The 27,790-nt window shown below is 51.1% G+C and overlaps 10 protein-coding genes across 10 annotated transcripts; 6 read left to right on the top strand and 4 right to left on the bottom strand.

Annotated features, from left to right (window-relative positions):
* Positions 1-1,915: 1,915 nt before the first annotated feature.
* On the top strand, positions 1,916-5,089 carry BDV38DRAFT_30020 (putative mucin family signaling protein Msb2). The gene has a single exon (XM_032063135.1). The coding sequence runs from the start codon at positions 2,057-2,059 to the stop codon at positions 4,862-4,864; it is 2,808 nt and encodes a 935-aa protein (XP_031907301.1). The 5' UTR covers positions 1,916-2,056; the 3' UTR covers positions 4,865-5,089.
* Positions 5,090-5,787: 698 nt separating this feature from the next.
* Positions 5,788-7,064, bottom strand: BDV38DRAFT_288907 (mitochondrial fission process 1 family protein; the record flags this gene model as incomplete). Its single annotated transcript, XM_032061133.1, has 3 exons — positions 5,788-6,102; positions 6,193-6,739; positions 6,934-7,064. 3 exons carry the CDS (start codon positions 7,062-7,064, stop codon positions 5,788-5,790), a joined length of 993 nt encoding a protein of 330 aa, XP_031907300.1.
* Positions 7,065-7,929: 865 nt separating this feature from the next.
* Positions 7,930-9,506, top strand: BDV38DRAFT_276143 (uncharacterized protein; the record flags this gene model as incomplete). The annotated part of the gene is made up of 3 exons (XM_032058160.1): positions 7,930-7,977; positions 8,104-8,232; positions 9,009-9,506. 3 exons carry the CDS (start codon positions 7,930-7,932, stop codon positions 9,504-9,506), a joined length of 675 nt encoding a protein of 224 aa, XP_031907299.1.
* A 743-nt stretch (positions 9,507-10,249) lies between these two features.
* BDV38DRAFT_288904 (histidinol-phosphatase) lies at positions 10,250-11,277 on the top strand (the record flags this gene model as incomplete). Its single annotated transcript, XM_032061132.1, has 3 exons — positions 10,250-10,408; positions 10,460-10,996; positions 11,050-11,277. 3 exons carry the CDS (start codon positions 10,250-10,252, stop codon positions 11,275-11,277), a joined length of 924 nt encoding a protein of 307 aa, XP_031907298.1.
* A 1,337-nt stretch (positions 11,278-12,614) lies between these two features.
* On the bottom strand, positions 12,615-14,369 carry BDV38DRAFT_288903 (C6 zinc finger domain protein; the record flags this gene model as incomplete). Its single annotated transcript, XM_032061131.1, has 1 exon — positions 12,615-14,369. The coding sequence occupies one exon, from the start codon at positions 14,367-14,369 to the stop codon at positions 12,615-12,617; it is 1,755 nt and encodes a 584-aa protein (XP_031907297.1).
* A 1,711-nt stretch (positions 14,370-16,080) lies between these two features.
* Positions 16,081-17,153, top strand: BDV38DRAFT_276140 (aromatic alcohol reductase; the record flags this gene model as incomplete). Its single annotated transcript, XM_032058159.1, has 2 exons — positions 16,081-16,149; positions 16,209-17,153. 2 exons carry the CDS (start codon positions 16,081-16,083, stop codon positions 17,151-17,153), a joined length of 1,014 nt encoding a protein of 337 aa, XP_031907296.1.
* Positions 17,154-18,237: 1,084 nt separating this feature from the next.
* BDV38DRAFT_288901 (uncharacterized protein) lies at positions 18,238-19,422 on the top strand (the record flags this gene model as incomplete). Its single annotated transcript, XM_032061130.1, has 2 exons — positions 18,238-18,396; positions 19,264-19,422. The coding sequence occupies 2 exons, from the start codon at positions 18,238-18,240 to the stop codon at positions 19,420-19,422; spliced, it is 318 nt and encodes a 105-aa protein (XP_031907295.1).
* A 765-nt stretch (positions 19,423-20,187) lies between these two features.
* BDV38DRAFT_276139 (uncharacterized protein) lies at positions 20,188-22,075 on the bottom strand (the record flags this gene model as incomplete). The annotated part of the gene is made up of 5 exons (XM_032058158.1): positions 20,188-20,299; positions 20,515-20,815; positions 20,858-21,029; positions 21,968-21,972; positions 22,033-22,075. 5 exons carry the CDS (start codon positions 22,073-22,075, stop codon positions 20,188-20,190), a joined length of 633 nt encoding a protein of 210 aa, XP_031907294.1.
* Positions 22,076-22,689: 614 nt separating this feature from the next.
* On the bottom strand, positions 22,690-24,628 carry BDV38DRAFT_276138 (oligopeptide transporter; the record flags this gene model as incomplete). Its single annotated transcript, XM_032058157.1, has 9 exons — positions 22,690-23,127; positions 23,166-23,310; positions 23,408-23,561; positions 23,617-23,756; positions 23,823-23,917; positions 23,987-24,134; positions 24,188-24,365; positions 24,423-24,456; positions 24,488-24,628. The coding sequence occupies 9 exons, from the start codon at positions 24,626-24,628 to the stop codon at positions 22,690-22,692; spliced, it is 1,473 nt and encodes a 490-aa protein (XP_031907293.1).
* A 410-nt stretch (positions 24,629-25,038) lies between these two features.
* Positions 25,039-27,406, top strand: BDV38DRAFT_288897 (fungal specific transcription factor domain-containing protein; the record flags this gene model as incomplete). The annotated part of the gene is made up of 5 exons (XM_032061129.1): positions 25,039-25,116; positions 25,240-26,056; positions 26,107-26,533; positions 26,590-26,875; positions 26,939-27,406. 5 exons carry the CDS (start codon positions 25,039-25,041, stop codon positions 27,404-27,406), a joined length of 2,076 nt encoding a protein of 691 aa, XP_031907292.1.
* Positions 27,407-27,790: the final 384 nt, after the last annotated feature.

The raw sequence follows: 27,790 nt of genomic DNA, 5'->3' as shown, positions 1-27,790 counted from the left end.
AAAAAAAAAAAAAAAAAAAAGGCGGGAATTACGATGAGCAGCGTACGCCTGATCGGCATCCTGGTTCAGTGCCACCTCACTGTCTGTACCACTACTGTATTGTTCCCGACTACTAAGCCACCGAGACAATGCGCACGGAAGAAGAAGAGACCGACGAGGAAAGGATGAGAAAAGAAAAGAAATAAATAAAAGAAAAAAAAAAAAAACCAGTCAATCTCGGATCTCCATAGAAATCCAACCAACAACCCATAAAACTCCTGGGTTGGAGGGACGATGAGGGGGATTTTCCTCATGCCGGGACGGGTGAAATTAAAAACGAAAACTAATTAAATGAAGATGGTCATGTCACCATGTCAATTAATTTCCATCCGCTTGACAGTTGCAGATTTAATTTCGTCGATGGAGAATGACTGCCCTTTTTCATGGTCCATGCTCGAGGATAATGCCTGTCAGGGTAGATATCATCTGAGTACTACTACTTCCTCCATCGATAGTACGACGAAGTCGTCTTCGTGGCCGAATGATCGCACTGTCGAGTTCTCAGGGTCACACGGGATAGAGTTCTACTATCGACGACTAGTTCTTCCTCATTTCTTGTGGTTATTTCAGTCGCTCCAGTGGAGATTGAACCGGGGATACTACCCTGAAATCTTGACTCCTCCGCCGTACTTGGACATGATCCTATCGCATAGGTGCCTATACTTCTCCGTAGGTCGTTATCATTCGCAGGTGGAAGGAAGAGTGTCCGTTGTTGATGGAGCTATGGATGTTGTACGGTACAGGACAGTGTACGGTGTATGTACGTATGTATTGTACGGAGGAGGAGTTGGTTGTACTAATAATAATAATAATAATAATAATACTACTTCCTGGGGTGGGTCCAGTCACGGATCATCATCAGATGCTGACGCCAGCAGTATTTCCACGGCCTCGCTCCCACTTGGCCCACCCCCTCCTCCTCCTCCCCCCCCCCTTTACACTAAACTAGTTCGTACACGGAGTATTCTTTCGCTCACGCAAGTCACTCGCTCGCTGCTCACTCACTCACTCATTCTCCTTCTTCCCTTTCCCAGTCCTTCCCTTCCTTTGTGATTAATTTGCGTTTTTAATTTAGATTTTTGATTTTTGATTTGCTTCTCTTTCCCTCTTTTCTTGTTTAGTGGTTGTCCCTCTTGTCTTCACCGTCATCTTTCCCCCCTTCCCCATTCTGCTTCTCTGAATGGTTGTACTCTCGATGCTGTCGTTGACGTAGCCCCAATATCCATTGATCGCTCATCTTCAATTCCTACGTCAACGACCCGTTTGGGGACAATTCAATCCATCCGCCATCTGTCTCCTTGCATCGACCGAGAGGGAAGAGAAATACAACCTCCTTTGCCTGCCGTCCCGTCGCGCCGCCAGGAATCTCGTCTTCGTCGTCGACCAGCACTACCACGACCATCCACCACATTCGTTTTTTCCCCCCATTTTTAACCTCGTCGTTCGCTCCTTACTCCAACCGACGTTCGTTACTTGTTTCGCTGTGAAAGGGATTCCGGCTAGTCTGGTTTATCTATCCCCTGCCGCTCTTTGACCTGCGCGTTGTTGTTTTCAGTTTAGATCCGTCGTCAAATCCTCCGTACGAATCGGCTCCTGTCCTCGATCGACCCGCTGTCACTGCAGGTTTACCGGTTGTCGCCGTCGAGACGTTTGGTTGCAGTACTTGCTTGCATTGGTGATTCGACCGGAAAGGGAATCTGATCGATTGGTGGAACGACCCTCCAGCCCTCTGCATTGACAGACCGACCCATTCGAAGTGATTCGTTCGGAGACAACATCATCGAACGGAAAAGACGAGGCCGGGTAGTGTCGCAGAAGCCCCTCTCCATCGTCCCCAGCCATCAAAATCTATGAGCCTGCAACGTCGACGCCGGAGTTCTCGATAATCGACGTTTGATCTTGCATCGGTGGATCTGGAAGCTCTCGCTTGAGCTATCGCTCTGTCCATTCCTTCTATATTACTGCCGTTCGCCCCCTTCTTTCCGCCCCCAGTGATTATATCCTTGACGCCTACAACATGGTGGCTCAGACGGCGTCGATACTGACGGCGTTGCTGTCGCTCGGCGGTCTCGAGCTGGTTGCAGCTCGGAACGCGGCCGAGGGGCCAACGCTGAAGCCCCGTTTCATGCCGAAACACATGAAAAGATTGATCAACTACCAAACCTCTGCTGCCCCCGGAGCATCGTCTAAGGCGCCCGAGACCGTCGAAGTGCCCAGATCCAACACGAACGTGCTCGATTCGATTCTGCAACCGCCCCAGGAAGCCACCGCAGCACCGACGGAAACGCCCGAGGTCGTTGTCATCACCTTGTCCGTCGATGCGGCGGGCAATACGCATACCTTGACGGGAACGCCTGCGGGAACCGCCTCAACCTCGACCGTGACGAGCTCCGTGTTGACCTCGGAGCCCGCCGCGGCCAGCGCCGCAGCAACTACCACCACCGGCTCGACCGCTTCCCAGGCAGCCTCGAACTCGGAGACAACCCCATCATCTTCCACGGGAGTTGAATCGCCAAAGCCCACGGACGTCTCCACGTCGTCGGAGGAGAGCTCCACGGCGTCGTCGGCGAATGTCGTCGGATCGTCGCAGGAACCGGGTACATCGACTACGGCCGTCACTCCGTCCGCGACAGCCACGAAGACCGGGAACGTGCTGAGTGATCTGGTGAGTGGCCTGTTTGGCAGCTCATCCAGCTCATCCAGCTCGGAGAGTGCCAGCTCTGCCCAGCCTACTGATGTCACGAGCGGATCGGTCCCTGTAATTCCGTCGAACTCAGCAACGGGTGCCAGCACCACCGAGGGCACCTCAACGGTGGTGTCGCCCTCGCAGACCGATGTGACGAGTTCGACCGAGCAGCCATCGTCCACCCCCGGATTGGTCAATTCATTGCTGTCAGGCCTTCTGTCGGGCTCGAGCACGTCCAGTGTCTCGGAGTCGTCTGCGAACCAGGGGACTTCCAGCGAGGTAATTCCAACCGCCTCGGTAGGCTCCTCAGTGACCGGGTCCTCCGGCCACCCTACATCCATCGATACCATTCCGACTCAGTCAGCAGTTTCGTCCGTCGTCTCCCCCTCGGCCACCACTTCCGCCACGGGCAATTTGACGGAGTCTGCCAGCCAGCTGACGTCTATCGATGTGATCCCGACTCAGTCGGCGGCTTCGTCCGTCGCCTCCCCCTCGGCCGCCACTTCCGCCACGGGCAATTCGACGGAGTCTACCAGCCAGCTGACGTCTATCGATGTGATTCCGACTCCATCCGCTCTGTTGTCCTCCATTCTGTCCCCCTCTGCCGCCTCATCCTCGGGATTGTTGGACACTGTGCTTCCGTCCGGCATTCTTTCGACGTTCAATGGCAACGGTTCGGAAACATCGACCGCGCAGGCTGGATCTAGCACCGCCAATGGAAGCTCCACCGACCTGACAAGTTCTTCGGGGATTCTGCCAACCATCTCCATCAGTATTCCACCGGCCACGCCGACACCCTCCGCCGGCATCTCCTCCGGAGTCACCCCAGGAGCTTCCGGATCGAGCGGCTCCACCACATCCAGCCCGGTCATCCCCGGAGCGTCCACCGGCACTCAGACTTTCACCCATGGACCATCCGGCTCGGTCATCAGCCCGGGTGTTCCTACATCGACCAGTGGTGTCATTCCCTCGACCGGTTCGACCGGTTCGACCAGCTCCAGTGGCTCGTCCCTGCCCTCGTCGGTCTCGTCGGTCTCGTCGACTCCTCTCATCGGCACCTCGAAGCCCACCGACGTGCCTCCGAGCCAAAGCACCCCGATTTCGACCAACACACCAACTCCCGTTCCCTCCACCACCCTGACCCCGACGAGCACGGAGCAGCCCAGCACCACGGAACAGTCGACGGTGACAACCCAGGTCACCCCAACCCCGGAGCCCACCACGACGAGCGACGCCAATGACTGGGTCCCGTCCACGATTCTGGTGGAGCCTCCGAGCCCGACGACGCAAAACACGGCCCCTCACACTACGGCGACCACGACGTCCACGCAGACCCAGCTCCCTGGGTCGATCTCGCCCGGCAACGTCCCCGTCGAGCCTCCAGCGGACTCGACCCTGATTCAGCTGGGATTCAATGGCAAGCTTCGCTACAGCTTTGTGGCCACGACGCCGCTGTCTTCGTCGCAGATCTTCCTTTACATTCCGATCGCTTTGGAGTACGCGCTGGAGATCCTCCGAAAGGAGGTGTCCATGTTGGCGATCCAACCCTACGACAATTCGAAGAGCACGGGCTATATCGCTACCGTCGCCATGGCGTACATTCCCACCGACCAGGTGGATGGGCTGCAGAAGATGCTGAACAACCCCAACTCGCGGCTGTACCAGCAGGCCGATGGCTCTGCCAAGGCGCTGATATCCATGATTGATCCCTCCATTCCTCTGGTGGTGGGCGAGTCCGGATCCTCCTCGGGCAGCAGTGGATCGTCCGGCTCGAGTGGGTCCAACGGCAACACTGGCGGCAACAACAGCAACGACGAGTCGGACCCTAACTCGGATGCCGGTGCTAGCAGCAGCGGATCGACTCATGCCAGCTCGGTCGGCATTGGCGTTGGTGTCGTGGCGGGAGCCGCCGCCTATGGTGCGGGCATGTTCTGGGTGGCTCGTCGCTACCGCAAGAAGCGTCAATTGCACCAGCGGTCGAGCTCGAACGTCGAGCAGATGAGCGAGGGCCGTAACGGTGCGTCTCTGTTCGCAGCGGGTGGCCGTATGTCGCGCAACAGCAACAACAGCCGCGGCACCGGGCGTACACAGATGATCAGTGCCCCTGTGATGGCCGAGAACTCCCTCGGATGGAACTAAAAGATAAATGAGATGTACTTGATGAGGTCCTCTTTGGGACGAGGGTAGCAAACAAAAGCACAAAACAAAAAAAAAAAAATAAATCACAATTAGACTGGGGGGAATCTGAATCGAATCACTCGATTCTGTGTGGCCCTTGTGGAAGCTTTGGCCATTCAACTTCTGACTGTATTCAAATTTTGGATATCATGTGTCCTTCTATGTTATTCACCTTACATACCTTTTTTTTTCTTCTCTTCTCTTATTCCCCCTCTGTTTTTGGCAATTCTTTTTTCTTTTTCTTTTTTTTCTCTCCTTCTTACTCTCCTTGATGGTGATCCGGCGCAAAAGACCTTGCCTCCCACCAATTCTTATTATTTACAGTAAAGATATATTTTTTTTTCTCTTCTTTGATCTGGACCTCCTCTCCCGCTCTCTAATGGATGGGTGGTAAGGTATCTGTGACGAGTGATGTCGTACTATCCTACACTACCCCCTTTTTTCCCTCTTGTTCGTGTTACCATGGTTTTTTTTGTGTGTCCGTGTGTGTGTGTTTTTACTAGTTTGGATTTTTCTTTTTTTTTATTTGTCGCTTGTCCATATGTGTACAGTTGTATAGTGTCAGTAGAAAGCGAAATGAGCCATGCGTTGGCATGGATTGAACGACTTTTGAGCCTCTGTTGCCGTCGTTGTGGACGTAGGATCGATGTAGCTGCCATCTGGCCGACGCACGAGTCAATGATATCCGGGAGAGTAGTTGATCCAGACAACGCTTAAAGATATGAGTATCTATATGTACATGGAAGGTGAAAGAACAAGATGAAAAGAAACGAAAAGCACGAAAGAAAAGAGGCACCAGCCACGCTCCCATGCAAACGATGAAACAAGCCAGTCAAAATTGAAAAAGAGACCAATCCGGGACAGATACAGTATGATGATGATTCTTACTCCGTCTTCTTCTTCGAGTCCTCATTGCCCCCCAACCCCAGTAAGGCAAACGGTCCTTTCTGTCCGCGTTCCTCGAGCTCCTTCTTCCGCTCTTCTTTCGCCCGACGGCGTTCTTCCTTGTGTTCCTCCCAGGAGTGGGTGGGGAGGGCTGCGGTGCTGGCGTTAGCGTCTGTGTCGGCGGTCTTGGGCAGCGAGCGAATGGCGTCTTCGCCGGCATAGGCGCGGATGGCGGTACGGAAGGACCATTCGACGGCCTCGTCGACGGGTTCGTCGAAGATGTAAGGGAGGAAGGGGACGACGGAGAGACCCAGCTGAGCGAATGGCCGTGTTAGTATTCCATCCAGACGTTTTATCATAACACATAATGAGACGGAGGAGGGAAAACAAAACGGAAGACTTACTCCGATCGGCGCCCAGGTGCGAAACCACACACTCTTGGAATTGTTCAAGGCGCGCCCAGAGTATTTCACCACGGAATGAATGGTCAAAGCGGGGAGTCCCATACTGGCGATACTCTGGAACACGGCCCGCTTGGCCATGACCGTGCGGTAATCCTCGATGAGCGGAATTTGGGTAGTGGGCCAGGGCTCGAGGGAATCGGATTCCCCCGTGGGGGAGCGTAACGAACCGCCGACATTGCCGGTGGCCATACCCTTGAAGACTTGATCCTGGGTGAGACCCTTGGCGTCCTTGTAGGCCTCGCCGGGCGGGGCGAGCACGCGCCGATTGCGCAGATAGGCCTTGTAGCCTTCATGGGCGACATCACCGATCAGGTACGACCAGGAGATGGCGTAAGCGGAGCGCACGAGATACGGATGCGCGACAGGTCGGAAGGATTCGCCTATGTCGGAAGTATAGGCGACATAACGATGCGCGGAGAGTAACACGGTGCGGAGTCGATTGGCGTATCCGGCATATCGGTAGGGAGTGTCGGTGGAATCTACGGAACTATTATTTGTGGGCGAATAAATTATTAGTTAGGGAGAGGTTCTCGCTTGGTGTAAATTGTGGTAAACAAGCGACGAGCAACGAAAAGGTGTCTCGAGTACGTACTCGGAGGAAACGGGACGATGTTCCCTTTTTGCGGGGGGGAACGAAAAAAAAGTGTGGGGAAGGAGAAAGAACAGAAGACAACAACATACTAGGAGGAGTAGATATCATCATAGAACCCTTCGTCATGATCCACGAGTTGCTGCAGTTGCGGAGGTAATTTCTCTCGGGGAATGGGCTTCTCCGGCGAGTCCTCTTGCTTGGATTGAGATCCCCAGAGCATGATGATATTGTATAGAACTATGTAGATTTATACCCTATAGCACAGAATGAGTATGAGAGTTGACGACCGAGTCAAGGAAAACAACATACCTTGTGGAATCTCGACGGCAAAGTTGGAAGAGCTGGCGAGAGAAAGGTGAAGAAGGAGGAATGACACCAGAGTGGATTTCATTAATTAATGAATGAAGCTCGAACGAGCCATAGCCGCACACGCTTGCCGACCAGCGCAGACATTCAGGGAAGAGGAAGAGTTCACTTCCTGCCCCCGAGGTTGTTTCGTCCTTTGGTCCTGATGAGCGCTCATGCTTCGGGGAACTGTATCTTTTCTTTTCTTTACTTGTTTTATTTTTTATTTTTTATTTTTTATTTTTTCTCTTTCCAGTTTCCTTTCTTTTCTTATAAGTTTTCTATTTGACCGACACATCCACACTTCCGCGATTATTCGTCCAAACGACCGAAAGACGTCCAATATCAGCGCATGCTGGATGGCATGAGCGCAAGGCCGATCTCTTCCGACGTCATGGCCGCGGAACCTCGGATAGAGCCGGAGTTTGTTTCCCCATGCCCGTGACGAGTTAACGAATTAGTACTAGTACTGAGAAGTTAGTTATGCATTGTATAGTTTATGAACATGACTAAGATATTGTGTACACATGGACCCGAAGCCGTGGCTGAGTCAGCCACCCGACCACACCGCCCACGCTAAGCCCAAAGCAGGCAAGACCACAAGTCGGCCAACTTCAATCAATCCGCTTCCTGCCATCCGAACCCGAACTCGCCTTTCTTGAGATCATTTCGCTTCGCTGCTTCTCCGCCGTTGTTTGTCCCTCCACTCCCGTGTCAATCAACTCCCGTCTACCGTCATCATGGTCGTCTACTACCAGCTCGCCGGCAAGCAGGTCGGCTCCCACGTGGTATGTTCCTACTGCTGCCTCGTCGGCTCTCCTGGCTCCAAATTCTGTTCGCCGCGTGACGGAACCGTGACGTTCCCCACGGCCTCCTGTGGAAGGTTTCCAGTGCTGACCCGGTCTTTCCCCTAGCTCGCCATGGGTGTTCTCGGCTCCCTCTTCGGTGGTGTCTACCTCGCAACCCGCGGTGGCTCGCAGCCCAAGCAGGCCGCTCCCCCGATCCAGGCCTCTTCCAAGGATGAGGAGACCTTCATCCAGTATGTCCTCTCTCTCTCTCTCCATTCTCTACCCTTTCCCCGGCGGGTGACGTCGGATGCTGTCTCGCCGTTTGCGATCATCTCAGAGCGATGAGCTCCGACAGTGTCCTGGTGCCGGCATTGAGCTAGTACAACGCCTGGAAACAGAAACACACCCGGCCAATCCTCTATCAAACCGTGCAATGGGAGCGGTGCAACCTGGCTAACCATGCGGTCGACCACAGGGACTTCCTGAAACAAGTCAACGGAAGCGGGGAGGAGAAGAAGAGCGGCCATTAAGGTCTCGGAACGATGAGAAATGAATCGAGGATCGCTCCGGTGCCAACAGAACCTTGACGGCGACTCTCCCTGACTTCACGAGTGTCACTTGTATGATCCGAAACAGGGATGGCGACTGGGGCGGGTCTTGGATTGTGTGTTGGACTGCTGGACGGCTTGTGCCAGCGGCGAGGTGTGTGATCTGTACATATAGAGGTATACACCGCATTGAGCTATGTTCTTCTATGCTGGTAATCATCAACGAGAGTTGGAGAATCGTGTTCTGTGCACCGTTCGTTGGTTCCGTAGGGCGGTTCGACCGTCGATCCATGTGTAGTGTAGACCGTTGAAGGGTGACATCTCTAATGCAACCTGTGTCGCAGCAATACAAACTACTTCTAATACATCCTCCAATCCGACTTCACGCATCCGCAAAGTCGATAGAATCAGGCATCACCGCCGGAGTCACCTGACCTCGCTGTCGTTTCCGGCCAGCAGATTAAATTCTCTCGATCCTTTCAGTCCTCATCCTTCACATCGGCAGACCCCTCAAGCCAACTGCCATCCACCGTAACCACCATGAAACCGCTGCCCTTCCCTCTTGCCCTGAATATCGGCACGGACATCGTTCATCTCCCACGTATCACGCGTCTCATCCACCGCCGCGACTACCTGACTCGCTTCACGCGGCGTATCCTCAACGACCACGAACAGCATGACTTCCACACGCGCTTTGCCCTCCCCGCTGCTATGCATTCGCCGAATCAGCGCCCCCTGCCGAGTTCCACGGACATGGCCCGCTGGCTCGCCGGTCGCTTCGCCGCCAAGGAAGCCGCACGCAAGGCTGCGCCGAACGGAGCGGCGAGCCTGGGATGGAAGGACGTGATGGTGCGGGTCAGCGAAACGGACTCGGGCAGACCGGAGGTGGTCTATCTGGACGGGGAGATGGCCCGCATTGGGAAGCTGTCCATCTCGCACGACGGGGACTACGTTGTTGCTACGGTGCTGGCAGCCGGATGAGGTTGATCTCTATGGCGTTGGATTCCAATACGAGAGATCACAGCACGAACCAGATGGGATACGAGGTTTGCTCCATGGGCTCAGACGGCTCGTCAGATCGGTGGCTACGCGTCATATCTACGGGCAGCAGGGTTGGGCATTATGACTGAGGACGAGGTGCATCGGTGCGTCCGGACGTGGAGCGCTTGTTGCGACAAACCCAGCGACAGTTCAGCGATCGAATGGAAATCTCTACGCAATTGGCGATATGGCTACAGTCCGACCAGGCGCGTGGGCACATCTGCAGCCCGCATGTGTGCTTTGGACGAGAATCGAGCCGAGGTCCATTCCTACCATGGCACGACATGACGACGTCCTGTATGGACTGATTAGCAGTTCCACCGAGAACAGAATGACTCAACGGGGAAGTTGAATCCAAGACGCTTTGTAGAGTTGTAGTTTTGATCTTTATTGATCCGGTGGGACCGGGACATGAACCAGTCTTCCGATTTGCCCGCGCATCATCTCTCTTTCCCCATCCTCTTTGGACCCCAAGTATTTCCAATCATATCCACCACTGCATGCTATTAGGACTGCGATACTCGAACTCAACTGGTGACATTAGATTTGACTGTCCAACAGGGCATATTGGACAGCAGGAATCGACTTCTCAACCAGTTGCCCGCATCGATTTGAGTCATCGCGGGGTAAAGAAAGAGTCTGTCAATACATTCGACATCCAAACAAGTAGATATACACAGGCAATGCCTTTCTCCCATCACAGCCACTCCGGGCAATTCTGCCCGGGGCACGCCAAAGACTCGCTGGAGGAAGTCATCCAGCTCGCCATCGCAAAGAAATTCCAGGTCTTCTGCCTGACCGAACACATGCCGCGGGGCAAAGAGGATTTCTATCCCGAAGAGGTACTTCGTCAGATGGTCTACGGGAATACTCACAGCTAATGACGGCGGTAGATTGAAGCGGGCAACACGGAGAGTAGCCTGGTTGCCAATGAAGCCGCGTACTTTCAAGAAGCGCAACGGCTGCGCGAGAAGTATGCGGACCAGATCAAGATCCTGATTGGGTTCGAAATCGACTGGATCCGTCCGGAATCCCGCACCCTCATCGAGGCATCCCTGGCGCGTCACCCCTTCGAGTTCTTCATGGGCTCTGTCCACCACACGCTGACGATCCCCATCGACTATGACCGGGACATGTACGTGCAAGCGCGGGATCTGGCCGGCGGCACGGACGAGCAGCTCTTCCAGGTGTACTTCGACGAACAGTACGAGATGCTGCGACAGCTGAAGCCGCTCGTCGTGGGACATTTCGACCTGATCCGGTTGAAGAGCGACGATCCTGAGCGGAGCTTTACCCAGTGGCCTGCCGTCTGGGAGCGCATCCTGCGGAATCTGGATTTCGTCGCCTCGTACGGCGGGTTGTTGGAGTTGAACTCGGCTGCGCTGCGGAAGGGCATGAAGGAGCCGTATCCCAAGGCGGAGATTTGCAAGGTACGCGATGCACCCCCCGAGGAAAACGACAGGGCGAAGACTGATGTGTGTAGGAATTTCTGGCCCGGGGAGGTCGTTTCTGTTTGTCCGATGATAGCCATGGACTCGACCAGGTGGGGTTGAACTTCCATCGCGTGCTAGCCTTTGTGGAAGACGTGGGCATCTCAACGTTACATTACCTGGATTTGGCGGAGGAGCCGGCCGTCGACGAACGTTTCCCACGGACGCAGATTCGGTCGATTCCGTTGGAGGAGTTGAAGAAGTTGGCATTTTGGCAGTAGACTATGGAATTTGCGAAGCGTCGATGTCATATTTAGAGATACAGCTATGCATATCTGGTTGGAGCTATACCGAGTTACCATCTGTACCTACTTATGAAGTTGTTTCATTTTGCTCAGTGAGCCTTGTATAGGAATATGATATCCTATGAACCATGGTCCTCGCCACGACTATTACGGGGTTTATAACATGTCCTTGAGGAAACCTTTCTGCCTAACTCAAGCTTTGCCTTTAGTCTTGCGAATCCCTTGCGTTGGCACTGCACTAGCCATCCAAACCACAGGGTGACCAGGTAGGTAGCAATGAATGTATCTTAATTGGAGGGGCACCTTGACTAATCTATATCATAGATCCTGTCTTTATAGCTCAGCAACTTGTTCAACAGACCAATGTAGTTCCGTGTTTCCCGGTCATCTCATTACGCCCATGACCGCTATGCAAGGCAGGGATGGAATCAAAGGACATCGAAAGAAAGTGTTAGGTGACCACTTGCTTCCACTTCCGATATGTTCCGTGAGATTGATATATGAAGGGGAAGACGACATGGAGACAACTCGATTCCGCTCAAGTCATTCTGTCCCTGCACCGACTTCCATGATGTCCATGTTGGGATGTTGAAGGAGAGGCCCATGAGACATCGGAAGATTCAACGGTACCCACGCAGCACTTCTGTTCATGTGTCTCCATTGATGCTGTCTCTTTGTCATGGTCATACTGTATTCCGATAAGGCCATGTCAATCTTCAGTCCAGGCTCCGGCCGTAGAGGATTATATGCTGAACCTCCAACGGCTCTCCTTGTGGCTCTTCACCGTCTCAACTAGAGTCAGTCGTAGACGCGTCTCAAGATCCGTGCCACCCATGACAGCGATATTAGACGAAACTTGAATAGCGGCAGGATAGACAGCGCGGCCATTGAGTTTGTGATCTAGATGTCAGCCACCTGGACACAGCACTGCCACTCCGGTGCCAATGGATTCCATTCACGAGACGGGTTGCCCAGAAGCTCAACATATCCATGCGATCTATGGCGGTAGCTCTGGCTTAACGGGCTCTCTGACCAGTATCTCGTAGAGTGGTCAGATGGATACCCGGGGAGCATCGACAGGGTGCATGCAGTTGCGACGCGAGGCTTTCGGGCAAATATCTGCCGAGATGTCTAAGAGCATAATACAGGAAACAAGGGAAATGCAAGAGGGGCACTTTTGGGTATCATAGTCTATCATAAGTACAATGCTGAACTTCATTAGATCATCCCAGAATATCACAACATGGCTCGGTAGTTTATAAATTGAATATCCGCTGAGTGAGGTCAGTCAGTATTCAATGACCTCTGCAGTCCTATAACTGAATGTCAGGACCGAGCATCGATAGGTATGGCTCGATAAAGAACTGGTCCCAGTCCACCGCCCAGTCCATATCTGGTACAGCCGCGTTAATTTCGGGTGCGGGCTGCACCGGAAAAAATTGATAGTTGGCTTCGACAGCTTCCAAGTGAGCAAGTTCTTTTCGCTTCTTCGCCATATTAAGACTGAGTAGATGCCGCGCCATTGACAACGCCTCACGCGTCAGGCCTGTATCAGCAGCCTGGACAAGGTTCTCCAAGCCCTTGAAGGCAGTGCCAATGTGGACAGAGGCGGCCGGCGTGTCGATGGCTAACAGGATGCAGGCATACTGGAAAACGCTGCCGATTACGTTCCAAAACAGACGACCCTGGTTAGCTTGCTGCTCGGCTGCCTCCACAGCGGCGTTGCCGCTATCAATAATAAGCTCGATAACCTCGTCTGGGATGCGGATCTTGAGCTGGTAAAGGCGACGATAGAAGCAGAACGCGATGTCCGCCTTCGTCACCACCAGGAATGGATGTGTGGTTTGGAGCCCACCCAATACCCGGAGACGCTCAAATAGCTCCTCACTTGGAGTTGGGGGCTGCCACTCGAGCTGGAACGGAGAGTTGGGCGATGGGATAATCTGGATTAACTGAACGAATTGGTCGGCAATGGAACCGGATACCGGGATAATAGACTGGCAAGTCACGGCCCGAAAGTGTACAGGTGAACGATCGTACTCATAGGACAGCATGTTATGCCCAGCCCACGAGATCCAAAAAATCCTCCTCAGTCGGTCCGCATCATGTCCAAGCATCGCGGCGCCGGCGATGGACGCCATCTTCTTGATGTTCTCTTCCTCGTGCAGCCCTATCGCTTCACAGAGGTGCATTTGGGTGCACGAAGCGATCCAGGCATTGCTGGGGCGGGTTGTGGCCCGTAGGTAAAACACTCGCATACCCCACGCGACGATATGGTCGATACCATGCAGTCGCATAGAGGCCGGATCGTCGAGAATAGCTTTGGCGTACTGCACCAGGTCAGGCTCCCGCGGGTGACTGTTAGAGGATAGGAACGACCCAAGAGCGGCCACACCAGCAGCCACGGCGGCAAAGGCGACCGCGTTGCTGCCGGAGGGACTATGATAATAATCTTGACATCGCTGGGCATAGATTCTCGGGTCTATCACGTCGCCGATGGGACCCAATATTGAGAAGTACACTCCTGAGAAGAAGCCGAGGTCATTCTCCGAGATGAGATTCCCCAGAAAGCAGTGAGTGTTCGACGCCTCCTCAGGACGAATGCCAAAGTTGTAGGCAAAGGACCGCATTTTGGGAGGACTATCGGAGCCAAGAGCCACACCCAGGATGTGTGGGAATGCCATGGCCGCCGATGCCCCAGAGTGTCTAAACTTTTGCTCGTCAAAGATGCCCGGGGAGGCACCGGCCACAACGGCGGGACTCTTCGTCGACGAGCTATCGGCTTCGCGGGAGCTTCGCTCTATGTGAGACCGGCTGCCTGGGTGGCGCGCTGTGGGGGCCTGGTTCGTCAGACGACTTTCACCTTCGAGGCTGACGCGCTTGGCTGAGGGCGGAATAAGTACACCACCGCCCGTAGTATCAGTGGTGTCGTCCTCTGTGTACCTGCAGTCGTATCCATAAGTGGTGCACATGCCACAGGGATACACAGTGTCACATTTTCGCTTGCGCTGATGGCATGGGATACATGCCTTTCTCGCGCGCTTACGCTTGGCGATTGTAGGCGACATGAATGGCAAAAGGCTATGAGCTTCAAAGCCTACTGCTGTGGGCATACAACTGGAGTAGAGATGATCTTCCGGCCCCGCATTTCGGGGATGGAGTTGATGCACTTATGGTGCGTGTAATTCATGAGGGAGATTTCTAGAGAACAAGCGAGCACTTGAAAGGCACAGGCATCACGTGATTATCTGATATGATAATTAACCCCAATAGCCTGTCAAAGTATAGCAAACATGCATTTGATGGTGTTGAAACTATCGGTCAATATGTGCCCAAGTGTCTCAGCGCTGTGCGGAAAGGCACAGGACTATGGCCTGGTGTCTTAATATGCGTAATAGTCGTTGTCGGCCGCCACAAATGTCTCGATCCCTGGAACGATGGCAATGAGCACAAGGCTCACTCGGCCCAAGCCTGTTCAAACCGCACCTGGTCCTTCTTGGTTGCTCCTCTGCCCGTCCACGAATCTGCATGTATGGTCTCCTCCAAGCTGGTACCGCAAAGCAGGTACAGAAACACAGTTTAACACCTGACTGTATAGTACTGGCTTCCAGAGAACATACCGGGCTGTGCTTCGAAAATCTGCGGGTAAGGCGTTAATCATCATCATCATCATCATCAATACTTGCAGTCGATCGTCAAGGAGAGTTTCTGGGGGTGGTTATATCTGCCAACTGATTTTGCTGTGAGTCCAGCACCGTGTAAGTAGAGAGAATCCATATTGAAAAAAACTCGGGGTTTTCTGGTTGACCTGGCTCTTGTAGCTCGATCTAGATATGAACGAACCAGTAGCGACATGCGGCATTGCCCTGAGATCCCCCCAGGATACAGCCTCTGCTCAAGGGTTCTGGAGGATGATGGAGAGGAGGGCTGCTATGACCCAATATCCTGAGGGCCATCTCAACATTGACAATTTTCATAATGGCACAAAGAGTAACTCTGGATGCAAGATATACGAGGTTCCCGCACATCATTCACGACTGGCTGCTTCTCCAGTGACTCCTACTCCTCTGCCCACCTTCATAATTGATTAGTAGATATCACATTATTGCATCTACTTGGGGCGTTGTATTGTAGAGGAGACTCAGTCAATACACACGAGATTAATAATGAGAGTGTGTTGGATAGCAAGCCTATAGACATATAGCGCCTCGCTGCGAGGGGCAATTGAGTATATGTAAATATGCACTCCTAGTTTGGATTTCTTTTCTATTATTATCATTTCGGAAATAGCAGATACTATGGTCGGAGATTCCTCAGTCCGTCGGTCCGTATCATCACTGCCATGGGTTTTGTGCGGCTTTAGTTGCGGCTTTACCTGCGGCTACTGCGGACTTAATCACTTAACGCCGCACCAGAGCCCTAACCAACACCATCGCTGCCTTTAATTTGACAGGCTTCGTCTGCTGTAGCTTCTTAGTTCGCCGCTCTAGTATCTACTGGCGAATCAGGTTTGACGTCCTGACTTCGTTAACTCGGATATCCTCCGTTTCTGAGCCCGATCAGATATGACAAGGGCTGACTGAGATGGAGAGAAATTCAGGGATGCAGAGAGCAATCAGAACTCTGGAAGGTATAAATAGACCAGCATTCTCTGCTCCAGAGAGGATTAGCCAGGCAATGACCACCACCCGCTCACAGACTTAAGTACTACCTCAACCGCCTCATTCGACCATAGCAACAACAACAATCAGTCGATTTCTAATAATCAACCGAACCATTATGCCCAAGTACGCCAAAGACCAGTCCGTCGACTTCAAAAACGTTATTGAACGAGTCGCCATTGTTGGAGTAAGTCAAAGGCAATCAGCCACCATTATGTATACCACAACACTAACGCATACACTTAGGCTGGCGGTACAATTGGATCGCATATTACCCATGCCCTTCTAAAGACCGGAAGACACACAGTCACGGCTCTTTCCCGCAAGGACAGCGGTAACAAACTGCCGGAGGGCGTCCTCGTCGCCCCAGTTGACTACGATGACGAGGCCACCATTATTACCGCCCTCAAGGGCCAGCAATTCTTTATCATAACCTTGGCCCCTACTGCTCCCCGGGACACCCACAGTAAGCTCGTCCGGGCGGCCGCCAAAGCCGGTGTTCCCTACATTATGCCTAACGGATACGGCGGCGACATTGACAACATCAAACTCGGCCAGGATACGCTGCTGGGGCCCGTAGCCAAAGCGAACAGGGACGAGATTGAGGGGCTCGGCATGCAGTGGATCACAGTATGCTGTGGGTTTTGGTACGATTACAGCTTGGCAGGCGGGGATACGCGCTTTGGGTTCGACTTTGACAAGCGCTCCTTGACAATTTACGACGATGGCAATACTAAAAACTCTACTTCAACGTTATCGCAAGTTGGGCGCGCTGTGGCCAAGGTCCTGAGCCTGAACGAGCTGCCTGAGAACGAAAACGATACGAGCCTGACACTGTCGACGTTTCTCAACAAGGGCGTGTACATTAAGAGCTTTGTCGTCAGCCAAAACGACATGTTTGAGAGCGTCAAGCGCGTCACCGGCACTACTGACGCTGACTGGACGATAACTCATGAGGACACCAAGAAGCGATACGAGGATGGCCTGGCGCAAGTTAAAGTGGGTAACATGGCTGGTTTTAGCAAGATGCTGTACGCGAGGGCGTTTTATCCGGATGATTCCAATGATCTCTCGGAGAAGGTACAGAATGACCTGCTTGGATTACAGGACGAGAACCTGGATGAGTCTACCAAGGCTGGGATAGATTTGGTCAAGGAGCTGCAGCGTCGTGTTGAGCGTATGGCTTCCTAGAAAACGGCATCTACATGCACGGAGTTTAAACGAGTCAATAAAATGGATATAAACACGGGGATTACTTCGACGAGAAGTCTTTATTTTCAGAATCTAGTTCTATGTCTCGGACTTTAGTTCATATCCCGTTGTATCTGAGAAGGGCTAATGGTTCGCTAATATAATTTCAAGATACGGTTTTCTATACTGAGTGTTTGTCTTGCGCGATTCTTTACATAGTTACTGTAGTCATTGGTTTCAAATTGCCCACGAAAAGGTATAAGCGCGTTCTTCATGATATACATATCCGACGCTAGCCAAGTATACACGATTATGGAAATTATACAGTGTCTGAAAGGGCAATAATCATGAAACCGAGATAGCTCTTCATTGAGAGTACGGAAGGTTGCTTCGCATCGGCCTAAATCATATCTTCCTTGGGGATCTTGGTGCTGTTCCAGTCATATACAGGCCGAATAATGGCTTTACCAAGAGAGATTCAATACCGACTAAAGCTGACCACGGCAGACTGCATTCTATCCTATCCAAAGTATATTGCGGAACAAAGAAGCCCTAGAACAGTCACTATCACCTAGGAAGATATTGTTGAGCCTGACTTGATTTGACCTGACTCGTAGGTGTAAGGATGTGGAGGCTTGAGCTCCTTCTACCCTCCTCTCCTCGGGAATAAGTATGCTGAGGGATCGTAACATGGCATGAGACTTGCAGGGACTGATTCCGGTGGAGTGTTTTATTTTTCTATTTCTGCATTCTAATCAAGGTATAAAGCGCTAATATTCCCCCAGCCAGGTGCCATACTTCGAACGTGTTTCCTCAGATTCTCTACTTATTTATCCTGTGCTGGTACACATTACTTTGATTGTTTCAACTATCTCATATCAGCAGTAACAATGAGAGACGTCTCTTCCTATCTTCTGGCCGTTTTCGATTTTGCAGTTGGTGGGTGCCCTTTCGCACTATCGCCAATGGCGTGATCACCTAGCCTTACGAATGTGTCCGCCGCACAGCCAACGGCGTGAGTCCTATCGGCGACGTCAAATCACAGGACATAATTTGCAACCAAGGCGGTCTCGACGACACCATCATGGCGAATACCAAGACCTATACCGTTTCCCCCGGTGATCAGGTTGGCTTTGCCGTGAACATCGAACTGGGTCACCCTGTTCCAACGAGCTATGTTGCTCCTGGGCCTGGGACATGGCCTCGTAACTGTGAGGATGGAACACCTAATCTTGTCGGCCAGGTGAGTGACGGTGACTGCAGAGTGGAATTGCACTGCATCTTGCTATCATTCAACAAATGTTGAATCGGGTGTGGTAGCTTTTCCCAATCCTGTTGGGAGGGCTTAGGTACCTAGCTTAGAACTCAGTTCATCATGTGTGGCTAGAACCTTTCCTCAGTGCACCTTGGCCTGGAAGGCCTGGAGTGACAATGTACCTACTCACATAGTCTGGCCTTAACTGTGCTTATGGTAAAACCTCTGCTGTCGTCGTAACCCTTCCGCATGACTTACCTGTGCTACATCATTGCTCTTCATTAAAGGTGATCAACCTATCCTACAATGATTCTGTGTTTATATACATAATATAAACACACATATGTGATTCCGTCTACGATTCTCAGCTACATACGTGCGCGCAGCTCTCGCTTCTATGGAGGGGTTCGTGGACATCCAACACAAGTCGCCGGGCCTAGCCATAACCCTTGAGCGCAGAACAGAATATCTCTACCATAGTTGATACCTCGATTAGCTATAGAAATATCTATAAAGAAGATCTCCTTATAGGTGACTGGACCCAGATAAACTTAAATAATATATTCGTTTTACTGGCTCTCTAGAGTAATATATCAGTTACTGATAATAAAAATATAGTTTATATGAGGAAAGTAGACCCTAGTCTTATTAAAGGGTAAATCCAATTCTCTATTAATAGCTCTAATAATAGGCCTAAGCCAATAATCATCTCAGATAGCTGGTTATGTGTCTGGAAGGGTGTGTAGATAATTCTTGATAGATGACCGCCCTTACACCTCAGGCACTTCCACACAATCCCACCGCGGCACATATAGCAGCAGAGCCTAATCCTTGTTGCGCAAAATTAATTACCAGACTGCCGTATACACTAACAAAGTTTTCGCATTTCTGGCTATCCACCGGGAGCAAGCGACAAGCATTCTCCATTTTCTCCATGATCTGCGCGGCGTCGCCCTCAAGTGCCACAATTGGTTCGACGACCAGTTGACAAATGTCACATCCGGCGTCTCGTAACAAGTTATTTTCAGAGACGGGAACGCCTATATTTTCACCAAAACGGTCATTAGCATTGGCTAATTGTCGAAGTATTTGGATAGGGAACGGGGAACGCACTGCTGGCGGCCAGGGCAAGGGTAAGACCGCTCATAAAGGAGGGGATAATAAGTTTGACCATGTTGCCGACTATTGTATCCAAAAATGTGACGCGTTTGAAGAAAGATTAGTTATCTATTTATTTTGGTATAGTAATAGGAAATAAAATAGGATCAAGCAATAACTAGACGGTGAGCGAACTAATATATAATAATTCGACAATTTCTTGTCTCCTCGTATCCAGGCGCTTTTGGCAAAAAACCAATAAAACTCTGATAATCAGACTACTAGTCAAGTTTAGAAGTGATTTACTCTGTTATTTAGCCTATTAGGGCTACGGTTCTGTAGATCCGTCGATCTCGAGGCTTTATGTACTGTGGTTGAGTGGGGAACGATCGTATTAATCCCTGTGGAGCAGTTCGCTTAAGATCGAGAGTTGAACTAGGTCTGGCTCTTTCCATCTAGTGGCCTGCGTAGTCCTAAATAGTAAACCTTGACGGGGCTACGGTTCAGCCCCGAGTACTTCATTTAGGACTATGATGGGTACTGATTGAGCTAAGGACGACTGGAAGAGTTATCATAATGCCATAATACTTACAATCCGTAAAGGTTGAAGCATACAAGGGTCAATAGGAAAGCTGATAAATTAAACTGCAAAAGCTAGCTGAATGCGTAGCACTATGAGCCTCACGATTGTCCGTAAAACCACCAAATGTCCCTCCCCAGCTGCTTGATGACATTGGTGTTTTCACTAATAGGCCACTCGCGGCGAGTGGCATGGCCGAGAGAGCAGATACCCCTATTTACGGATTAGTCATAATTGTGAAGGCAGGTAGGATAAAGAACACCTTCCATACACTTGTAGGCCCTGTCTGTCAAAGATAACCTTATCGGGGCCCCCCTGGGTATAGGCCTGGCCCCGTTGCCTCAGCTCCCTGTCAAAGCCTCCGAATTAGCAATCCAATCCATACGACCTAGGGAAGGCAACTGATAAGTAAGGTAATCTTTACTTACCTGACAATCCGCAGCACTTCGCCTTTGACATAACCCACTTCCCACTGCTCAAGCTGGCCTTGAAAGAGATCTAGCGGATATCCGGGCAGCCGGGTCATTGCCACGATGTCCAGTACGCCCCCAGGATACTCAAATTCCGGGCCTTGCACCTCGCTGCTACGCTCGAGCATATGCGGGAGGCCCTTCACATCTTTCCCTGCCTCGAGTCCTTGGACCTCTGCTTCGATGGCGGTACGTCCGAGCCCGTGGAAGCGCCGGCGTACATCTACAGTGGCGAGAATGGGGTGTTGTCTACGCTTGTCTTCCGGTTAGCTTCAGGATGTCTAAACCTTCTTTCATTCACAGAAAATAGGGGGGATTGTGGAGCCGCACTCAATAAAGAACTTGATGATAACCTCGATGTCATCACTGGTCCTGGTCGCCCAAAACACTGCGCGTCGCTGATTGTAAGAGACGTTCATGCTTTCTCCCACGAGACGGTCCAGACGATACTCGATAGTGCCAACAACATAAGCCTTTCATTCTAGGTACCGCAGTGTCTCTTCCTCCAGCCCGGGGTAGCCCCGGGGCTCAGAAGCCGGCTCACTCATAGTGTCAAGTCCTCGGTAGTGGGAATATGAAGCTATAGAGAATAACGCAGATGATCAGACGGCTAAGTGTGAGCTGGTGGCGGGAGAAGGCAGCAGGTGATATCAGATGATGGCACTGTGACGATCCGACTGGTACAGCTTGTGTCAAATTGAGCCTTAATTATTTTCAACCCTAACCCGGCAAACCCCATGTTCAGGCTGCTGAGACCGTAGGTACTGAAAAGGGATTATGAGCTTCGATGAGATGGACAAGAACACGCCGGTCTAAAATCTCTGCAGAACATCTCTCGGTGTCAAAGTTTTTAGATCTATTCATCTAGGCTCGCCTCAGACTAACAACATGTCCTAGACCTAGCATCTAGCACGATAATCTACGCCACCAACCAGCAGTGGGGCATATGGAAACATCTATTGTACGGTGTTGATTCATCTCGTATCGAACCGTTAGACTATCCAGCAAATGGCCACTTCTATATTTTTTGAGAAACGAAATTATTGGTATGTGAGAGAGGATTCGTAGGATGTATCCTGGATGGGAAAATCGTTTAAATCGCCCGATTTCCCTCATCCCTACGCCTGATCCTCCGCTCGAAGAGATAAGGTGAAATCGCCTCTACTGCTATATTTTTATTATTCTAGGGAAACGCGTCAACTCGTCAACTTATCTACTATAGTATACTAGCATACCTACTAGTTGGTATGTAGGGGCCTGACCCCCTAGAATACTACCACGTGATCCACGGGATAGCCCTGAATCCTTCGGTGAAGGCCTACATAGTATAGAATAGTCTATATTAAGGATAAGAGAACTGCAGCTATTCAACCCTATCCAAGAGTTTTTGGATATCAACCTTATGACACACGTTTCCTGGAAAGCACTATTTTAGGACATTACCTCTTATCGACACACCTTTGAAAGCCTACCTACTATTAGGATGCCTTTCCAACATATTTCCGCTGCTGACACCCATGTTCGAATGCAATATTTATTGACACATCCAGTAAGACTGCACCTTTCTACCTACTAGTCTAGACTAGTAGGTCAACCTTATAAATGGTAGTATAAGGCCTCAGAAAGGGGGAGCAGTCTACTAAGTCGCCGCATTTTCAGACCCCTTTGGATGCCCAATGTACATACACATACGCATATTTATGATACAAATGTCAATGAGAGCTGCTGAGTAGATATACTGAACGGCCGTTGTCGACCCGAGAAGAGCCCCAAAAAGGGATCTGTATTCGGGTATAATGCACCTCCCTCTCTCTCGGTATCCTGGATGGGCTGCGTATATTACTTTGCGTCTGGGTACGGGATATCTGTCCTCAAAGTACACTCCCAACAGTTTATGATTGAATAACAGACGCAAGACAACGGACGCAAAAGTCGGTTACCGCACTTATCAAAGCATTTAATAGCGACCAATCTGAGTACGGTTTCGTTTGTTCCCGCATATAATCGTGTCCGTCCTTGTTGAAGAGAAGAACAAAAACAGCCGTCCCCAGCCTTCTACATACCTCTACTCTCTACCAGAATGTAAAACTCCTGGATTCCCTCAATGTTTACCAACCGCTCCTGTGGCTTGACTCAGAGAAGGACAGTCTTCTCCCGATCTTGCCTTCCAAAGAATACCCTGAACAAAACCGTTGTCACAGCCATGACGCCCGCCAACGACGAAGACACGATCACCAGATGAGGGTCCTTGGTGATGGGCGTAAACGCCATGGCCAGACATGCCCCAGCTCCCGCCGTGGCCATCCACACCGATTGAACCACCGATTTCATCGTCTTTGGGGCTTGATTGTAGGCATATTCTGTGCCCGTGGTGAAACAGAAGATTTCCGCAATCGCACCGAGAACGTAGATTGGCGTTTGCAGGAACATGGAGATCTGATTGGGAATCTGGCCATGATCTGACTCCACACACGCCAGGGGATGATCGTAACAAGAACCCGCGGAGTAGACCATAGCGAGGGTGAGAAACAGGAATCCCATGACAATCCGGGCCATGGGCCCGAATCCGACCTACGGCGGGTTAAGAATGGGTATAGGCCCCTTGAGACCAGCGGAGTCGGGATAATGCTGGCAATAGGGTTGAGTGACTTGATGGTGTCGTTCGGAACCCCGGAATTAACCATCTGTCCGGCCTGGGAAATGAGGTTATTGAAGGCCTGATTCAGGCACAACCAATGAATGGGAAAGAGAATACTGGAAGACAATATCATGTCAGTTGTCCATGCCTTTAAATCGACATCCTTACACTGGGGGCGTACAAAAGACGACATGCGAGCAATCCACTTTCAACTCGTCAATGAATATATTGGTCCAGGGCACCTGTCGGTGGTGCTTCTCTTGTTGTTTTCCTGGCTTGACCTCGTCCATCTGGAATCCCTCACGAATACCATACACCATTTCTCTGATGGCTTGTGGCAGCACAGAGCCACTTGGTGGGCGCCGAACTGATTGTGAGAACGGTTGGGGTCTTCTCTGGCGTAAATGGAAGGCATCACTTACCAAACCTATGTCGCCACGCCAGCAATGGAATAATGGACAGAGCCATCATGCATAAGGGCACCAGGTACGAGACCCAGTATCCAACATATCTCTCAAGAATTGTGGTGATCAGGGCCGATAGTCCACCCACGTTCACCATCCTACGCCGAAAGTGTCAACAGTGCTAGATGTGGAAACAAGGCACGGGGAGGAAATACCAATAGTACACATTGTAAATGTACTGGGCTGTAAGCCCTCGATCTGTGATGACTGTTTGTCCGTTCTTTAGCACCTTGACCTTGGGAGTTACTTCGGTGTACTGCTCCGCTATGTCCGGTCAGCTCGAAGAGGTCGTCAACTTTAGGCGACTGGTGCTTCCATCGTGGCATACCGTTAATGGAGCGATGGAGGATCGCACGCCTCCCGAGCCCAGAGCAATGAGCACGATAGCGGTGGCTAATCCACCTTCTGCGGCACCGGCCTGAACGGCGCGAGGAAAGGAGGTCCCAAACAAAATCGCAGAGCCGCAGAGTTGGATGCTGTCTAATGATTAGTTTTGACGAGCATGGTAGCAATCCACTCAAGATCATACAGAGCAGAGGTCAGAATAGTTCTATACCGGCCCAGCCACATACCGGCCACCACCGCTGCTGATATCGTTGCGAGATAACCGGCAGCCAGCATCGCGTTCACAACATTGGTTGCTGTCGCTTCGCGCAGGCCTAGTATGCCGGGAATCTTGCTGGAAGAAGAATGCTGAATGTAATTCTCTGCTCGAGATTAGAATGCTTTGTCTGACTATTGAGTCAATTGACAATAAGACTCACGCAAAGGGCTGGTTGCCCCATACCAAGCAAAACGCTCGGCAGCTCCCACGAATGCGCAGCCATACTGGGAAGGGTACCTCGTCAACCACAGGAAGTAAATCTTCTTCGTCATGTGCACTTGCTACCGTTTGAACTTGCTGTAATTTCCCCGTACTTTTATTGGACGTGACCACTTTCTGTCCTTCAATATCGTCTGACGTGCTCATCTTGTCTGACGGACGTCACTATGCTTGATGCCGGTGGATAGTAGAGATTGGATCGATAACGACAGGTTGGGTGAGTATGCATTTGGTCGAGGGGGGAAATTGTAAAAGAATATATTAAGATGATTAAACAATTTTCATAGGCGACCAATTCGTTGGGAGGATCTGATATGAACTCTTCAGTTAAGGTGTTGTATTCATTTCATTCCGACAGGGCTCGGAATACAACCCTAGATAGTGTAGGGTTCATCCCGAGCGCAGTAAATCTGCGATTAGTAACCGACAGCCACTCCGACTATTTTTCCACCTCCACCATGACTACCATCGACAAGTCGAGAATAAGAGAAAAGGCGATACTTAATCGCAGGGCCTGTTTACCATGAAGAATATTTCTCGAGGCATGGTCCGGAAGAATGGTAAACCAATATCCTGTGAACCGTGTCGCATCTCTAAAATCCGGTGTGATCATCAACAACCGACGTGTAGACGATGTGATACGAGGGGTTTAAGCTCTAAGGCATGTACAAACTTCATTGGCCTTGGTTGTGAATCTATTTCCGATCGGAATTTGCATATGAGCACAGGGTCTGTAAGGCGCGGGCTGACAGTACCAGTGCTACTATCATCCGGCCCCTTTAACTCGACCACGGAAGAAGCCACGGGCACCTCGCAGCGTGTCTCCTGTCAATACATCGCGTGCGGATGATGAGGCCCTCGACGCCTCTTCCAGCCGTGGTGACAGCGTTGTACCAACTGGGCCTCAGATAGGCCTAACTCCTGCCTCTCAGCCAACTTATTTGGGATACACCAGCTTCATGTCAGCGTTTCACCACGATCAACAGGATATAAGCCTCTCAACACTGAAAACAGCCCATGCATCTACCCTGCGCAAGGCTTGGAGTGCCGACTTCACTCACGTATTTCCCCGACTGGTGCAGCTTCTGCGCCCCCTTAAGCTCTATGAAGATTTAGTGACCGACAAATACTATCGAAGCTCGTTCACGGTCATCCCAGCTCCTCTTGTGCTTACGCCATTAAGATTGCTTCGGAAACACTGGGACAGGGAGGGATGGCCGCAAGAGAACTTGGGATCCCGGATCACCCAGAACACAGTCACCCAATTGATCAAGGTGGAATCGAACATGACAACGGACCAGTTTTACCATTCGTTCACGGGTGCGAATCTGCGATGGGAGTTTGTCGGCCTCATATTCGCCATGGCGGGACTCGGTGTCAGTGTATCGTCTTCCTCCCCGTTGTTCTCTCTGAATGGCAAGGATGAAATCAGCTCAGATGCTTTTGCCATGGAGATGGCAGCTGCAAGTCATGCATGTCTTGAAATCTGCAGGCAGTACGACAATGTCAATGACCTAGTGGTTTGGCTTAATTACGCGTATTTCGTATTGGCATCAAATATAATGGGAGAAACAAGTAATGCCAGTACACTGCATAACGCAATACGAAAGGCTAACAGAGAATAGGCCATCAGATTTACGCGCAATTTGGGGACTTGGTCTCCTGCATCCACGCCATGGGCCTACATCGTCCACACCCTCCTAAGCCGTCCATCCCATTCTTCCTCTCGGAGACCCGCAAGAGGGTTTTCGCAGCGTCATATCGCACCGATAAGAATCTCGCTACATTCCTGGGACGGCCGCCTCGACTTCCCTACCATTATTGTGACGTGGGACTACCCTTGGATCTCGATGACCATAGTGTCGTCCTGGACAGTCTTTCCCTCGATAAAACTGTTAGGCAGCTTACACCGGATGGGTGGGGTACGTTCAACGGTGGCCTTCGGCCTGCTACAGTCATCCGGCTGCGATACATGATTGCGAGGCTGCGAGAGCAGGTGATGGAACTGTCTTTGGGGCGGGGTTTAGTTGGTTCCAGAGAAAATGAACTCCAGTAGGATGAATAGCGTAGAATTCTCGCTCAGTCTAGTGAAGCTAACATGCGTGTAGGACTACCTATCAAGAGTGTAAGCGATTGTGGGATAGAGTCCCCAGTGAGTTTCACTACAGCAAGCACTCCTGGGAGGTTCTAGGCCCGCACTTGTCCATAATAAGTCTGGTCATCCATCTGGAATATCTTTATACGGTCTTTCAGGTCGAGCGCATCCGTTGCAGTGAGAGTCCCGATGCCATGACAGATCTTCTGGACTCGGCCATGCAGATCGTCTCGGCCGTCACGGACTTTGCAAAGCAACGCGATCAAGAAAGCAGCATCCGGGGGCAGTACACGTGGATTGTAAGTAATTACAACCTGTTTCCATCTCTGTCTTCCAGACTCTAACCTGTAGGGGCCGACTAGTTTCTCTTTTATGCTCTCCCGGCAGCAGGCGTCGTTGCAACGGAACTCCATCGCTGTACAGTGTCCAGAGTGCCACTACCATGTTCCATCCCCCGGTCCAGGATTATCCGTGATCTAAGCCTGCTTGTGTCCTGGTTTGAAAGTGCCAATCCACTGACTAGTGAGACACATAAGGCCTGCGTGGAAGTCACCAAGGCAATGGTCAAGCTCTTAGATGATACTTTAGATTACCCTTCAGGCGCACAGACGACAGATGGATCACAGCCCAGCACAGGCAATCAGCCTGCATCGAACCACGGTGATCGAATCCGGGATAGTTCCCATTCGATCGGGGTGTCTTTAAATGCCTACGATCAAGGTGAGACAATACCGACCGTGGATGATCTTGAAACCAGTGAGGACTTCTTAAACTGGCTAGACGAGTTGGGGTTGGATACCAGTATGCCTGAGTTCTTTCGGTGGCAGTAGATGCATTAGCCATTATCAGGTTCTATTCAAGCTCTCTGCGACAGCATACGTGGGCACATTGATTGAATATGCTCTATCCACTGTTATTTGTGTAAAATAATGAAGCGATTATAACTTTAATCTTCGTATCAAAGGTCCAAATGGTATCGTGCTGTTGGTCAACATGAGACAGTGACTAACATGGGCTGGGTATAATCCATCCACAGGAAAAGGTTCGCTGCGATGAAATTACTGCGTATCCTATGACTATGAATTGACATGAAAATAATGAATTCGATCCTAATATCAGCTATGTCTCGTCAGGGCCAACTCTGCTCTACTCGGGTAACCGCACTGAGAGAAAGCCTATAGTTGGTGCGTGGGGACCCGGCACAAAGTTTCCTT

Source organism: Aspergillus pseudotamarii, assembly GCF_009193445.1.
Source record: "Aspergillus pseudotamarii strain CBS 117625 unplaced genomic scaffold BDV38scaffold_120, whole genome shotgun sequence".
Taxonomy (NCBI): domain Eukaryota; kingdom Fungi; phylum Ascomycota; class Eurotiomycetes; order Eurotiales; family Aspergillaceae; genus Aspergillus; species Aspergillus pseudotamarii.
Note: the sequence above shows the minus strand (reverse complement) of the source record. Positions and strands in the feature narration are given on the sequence as shown.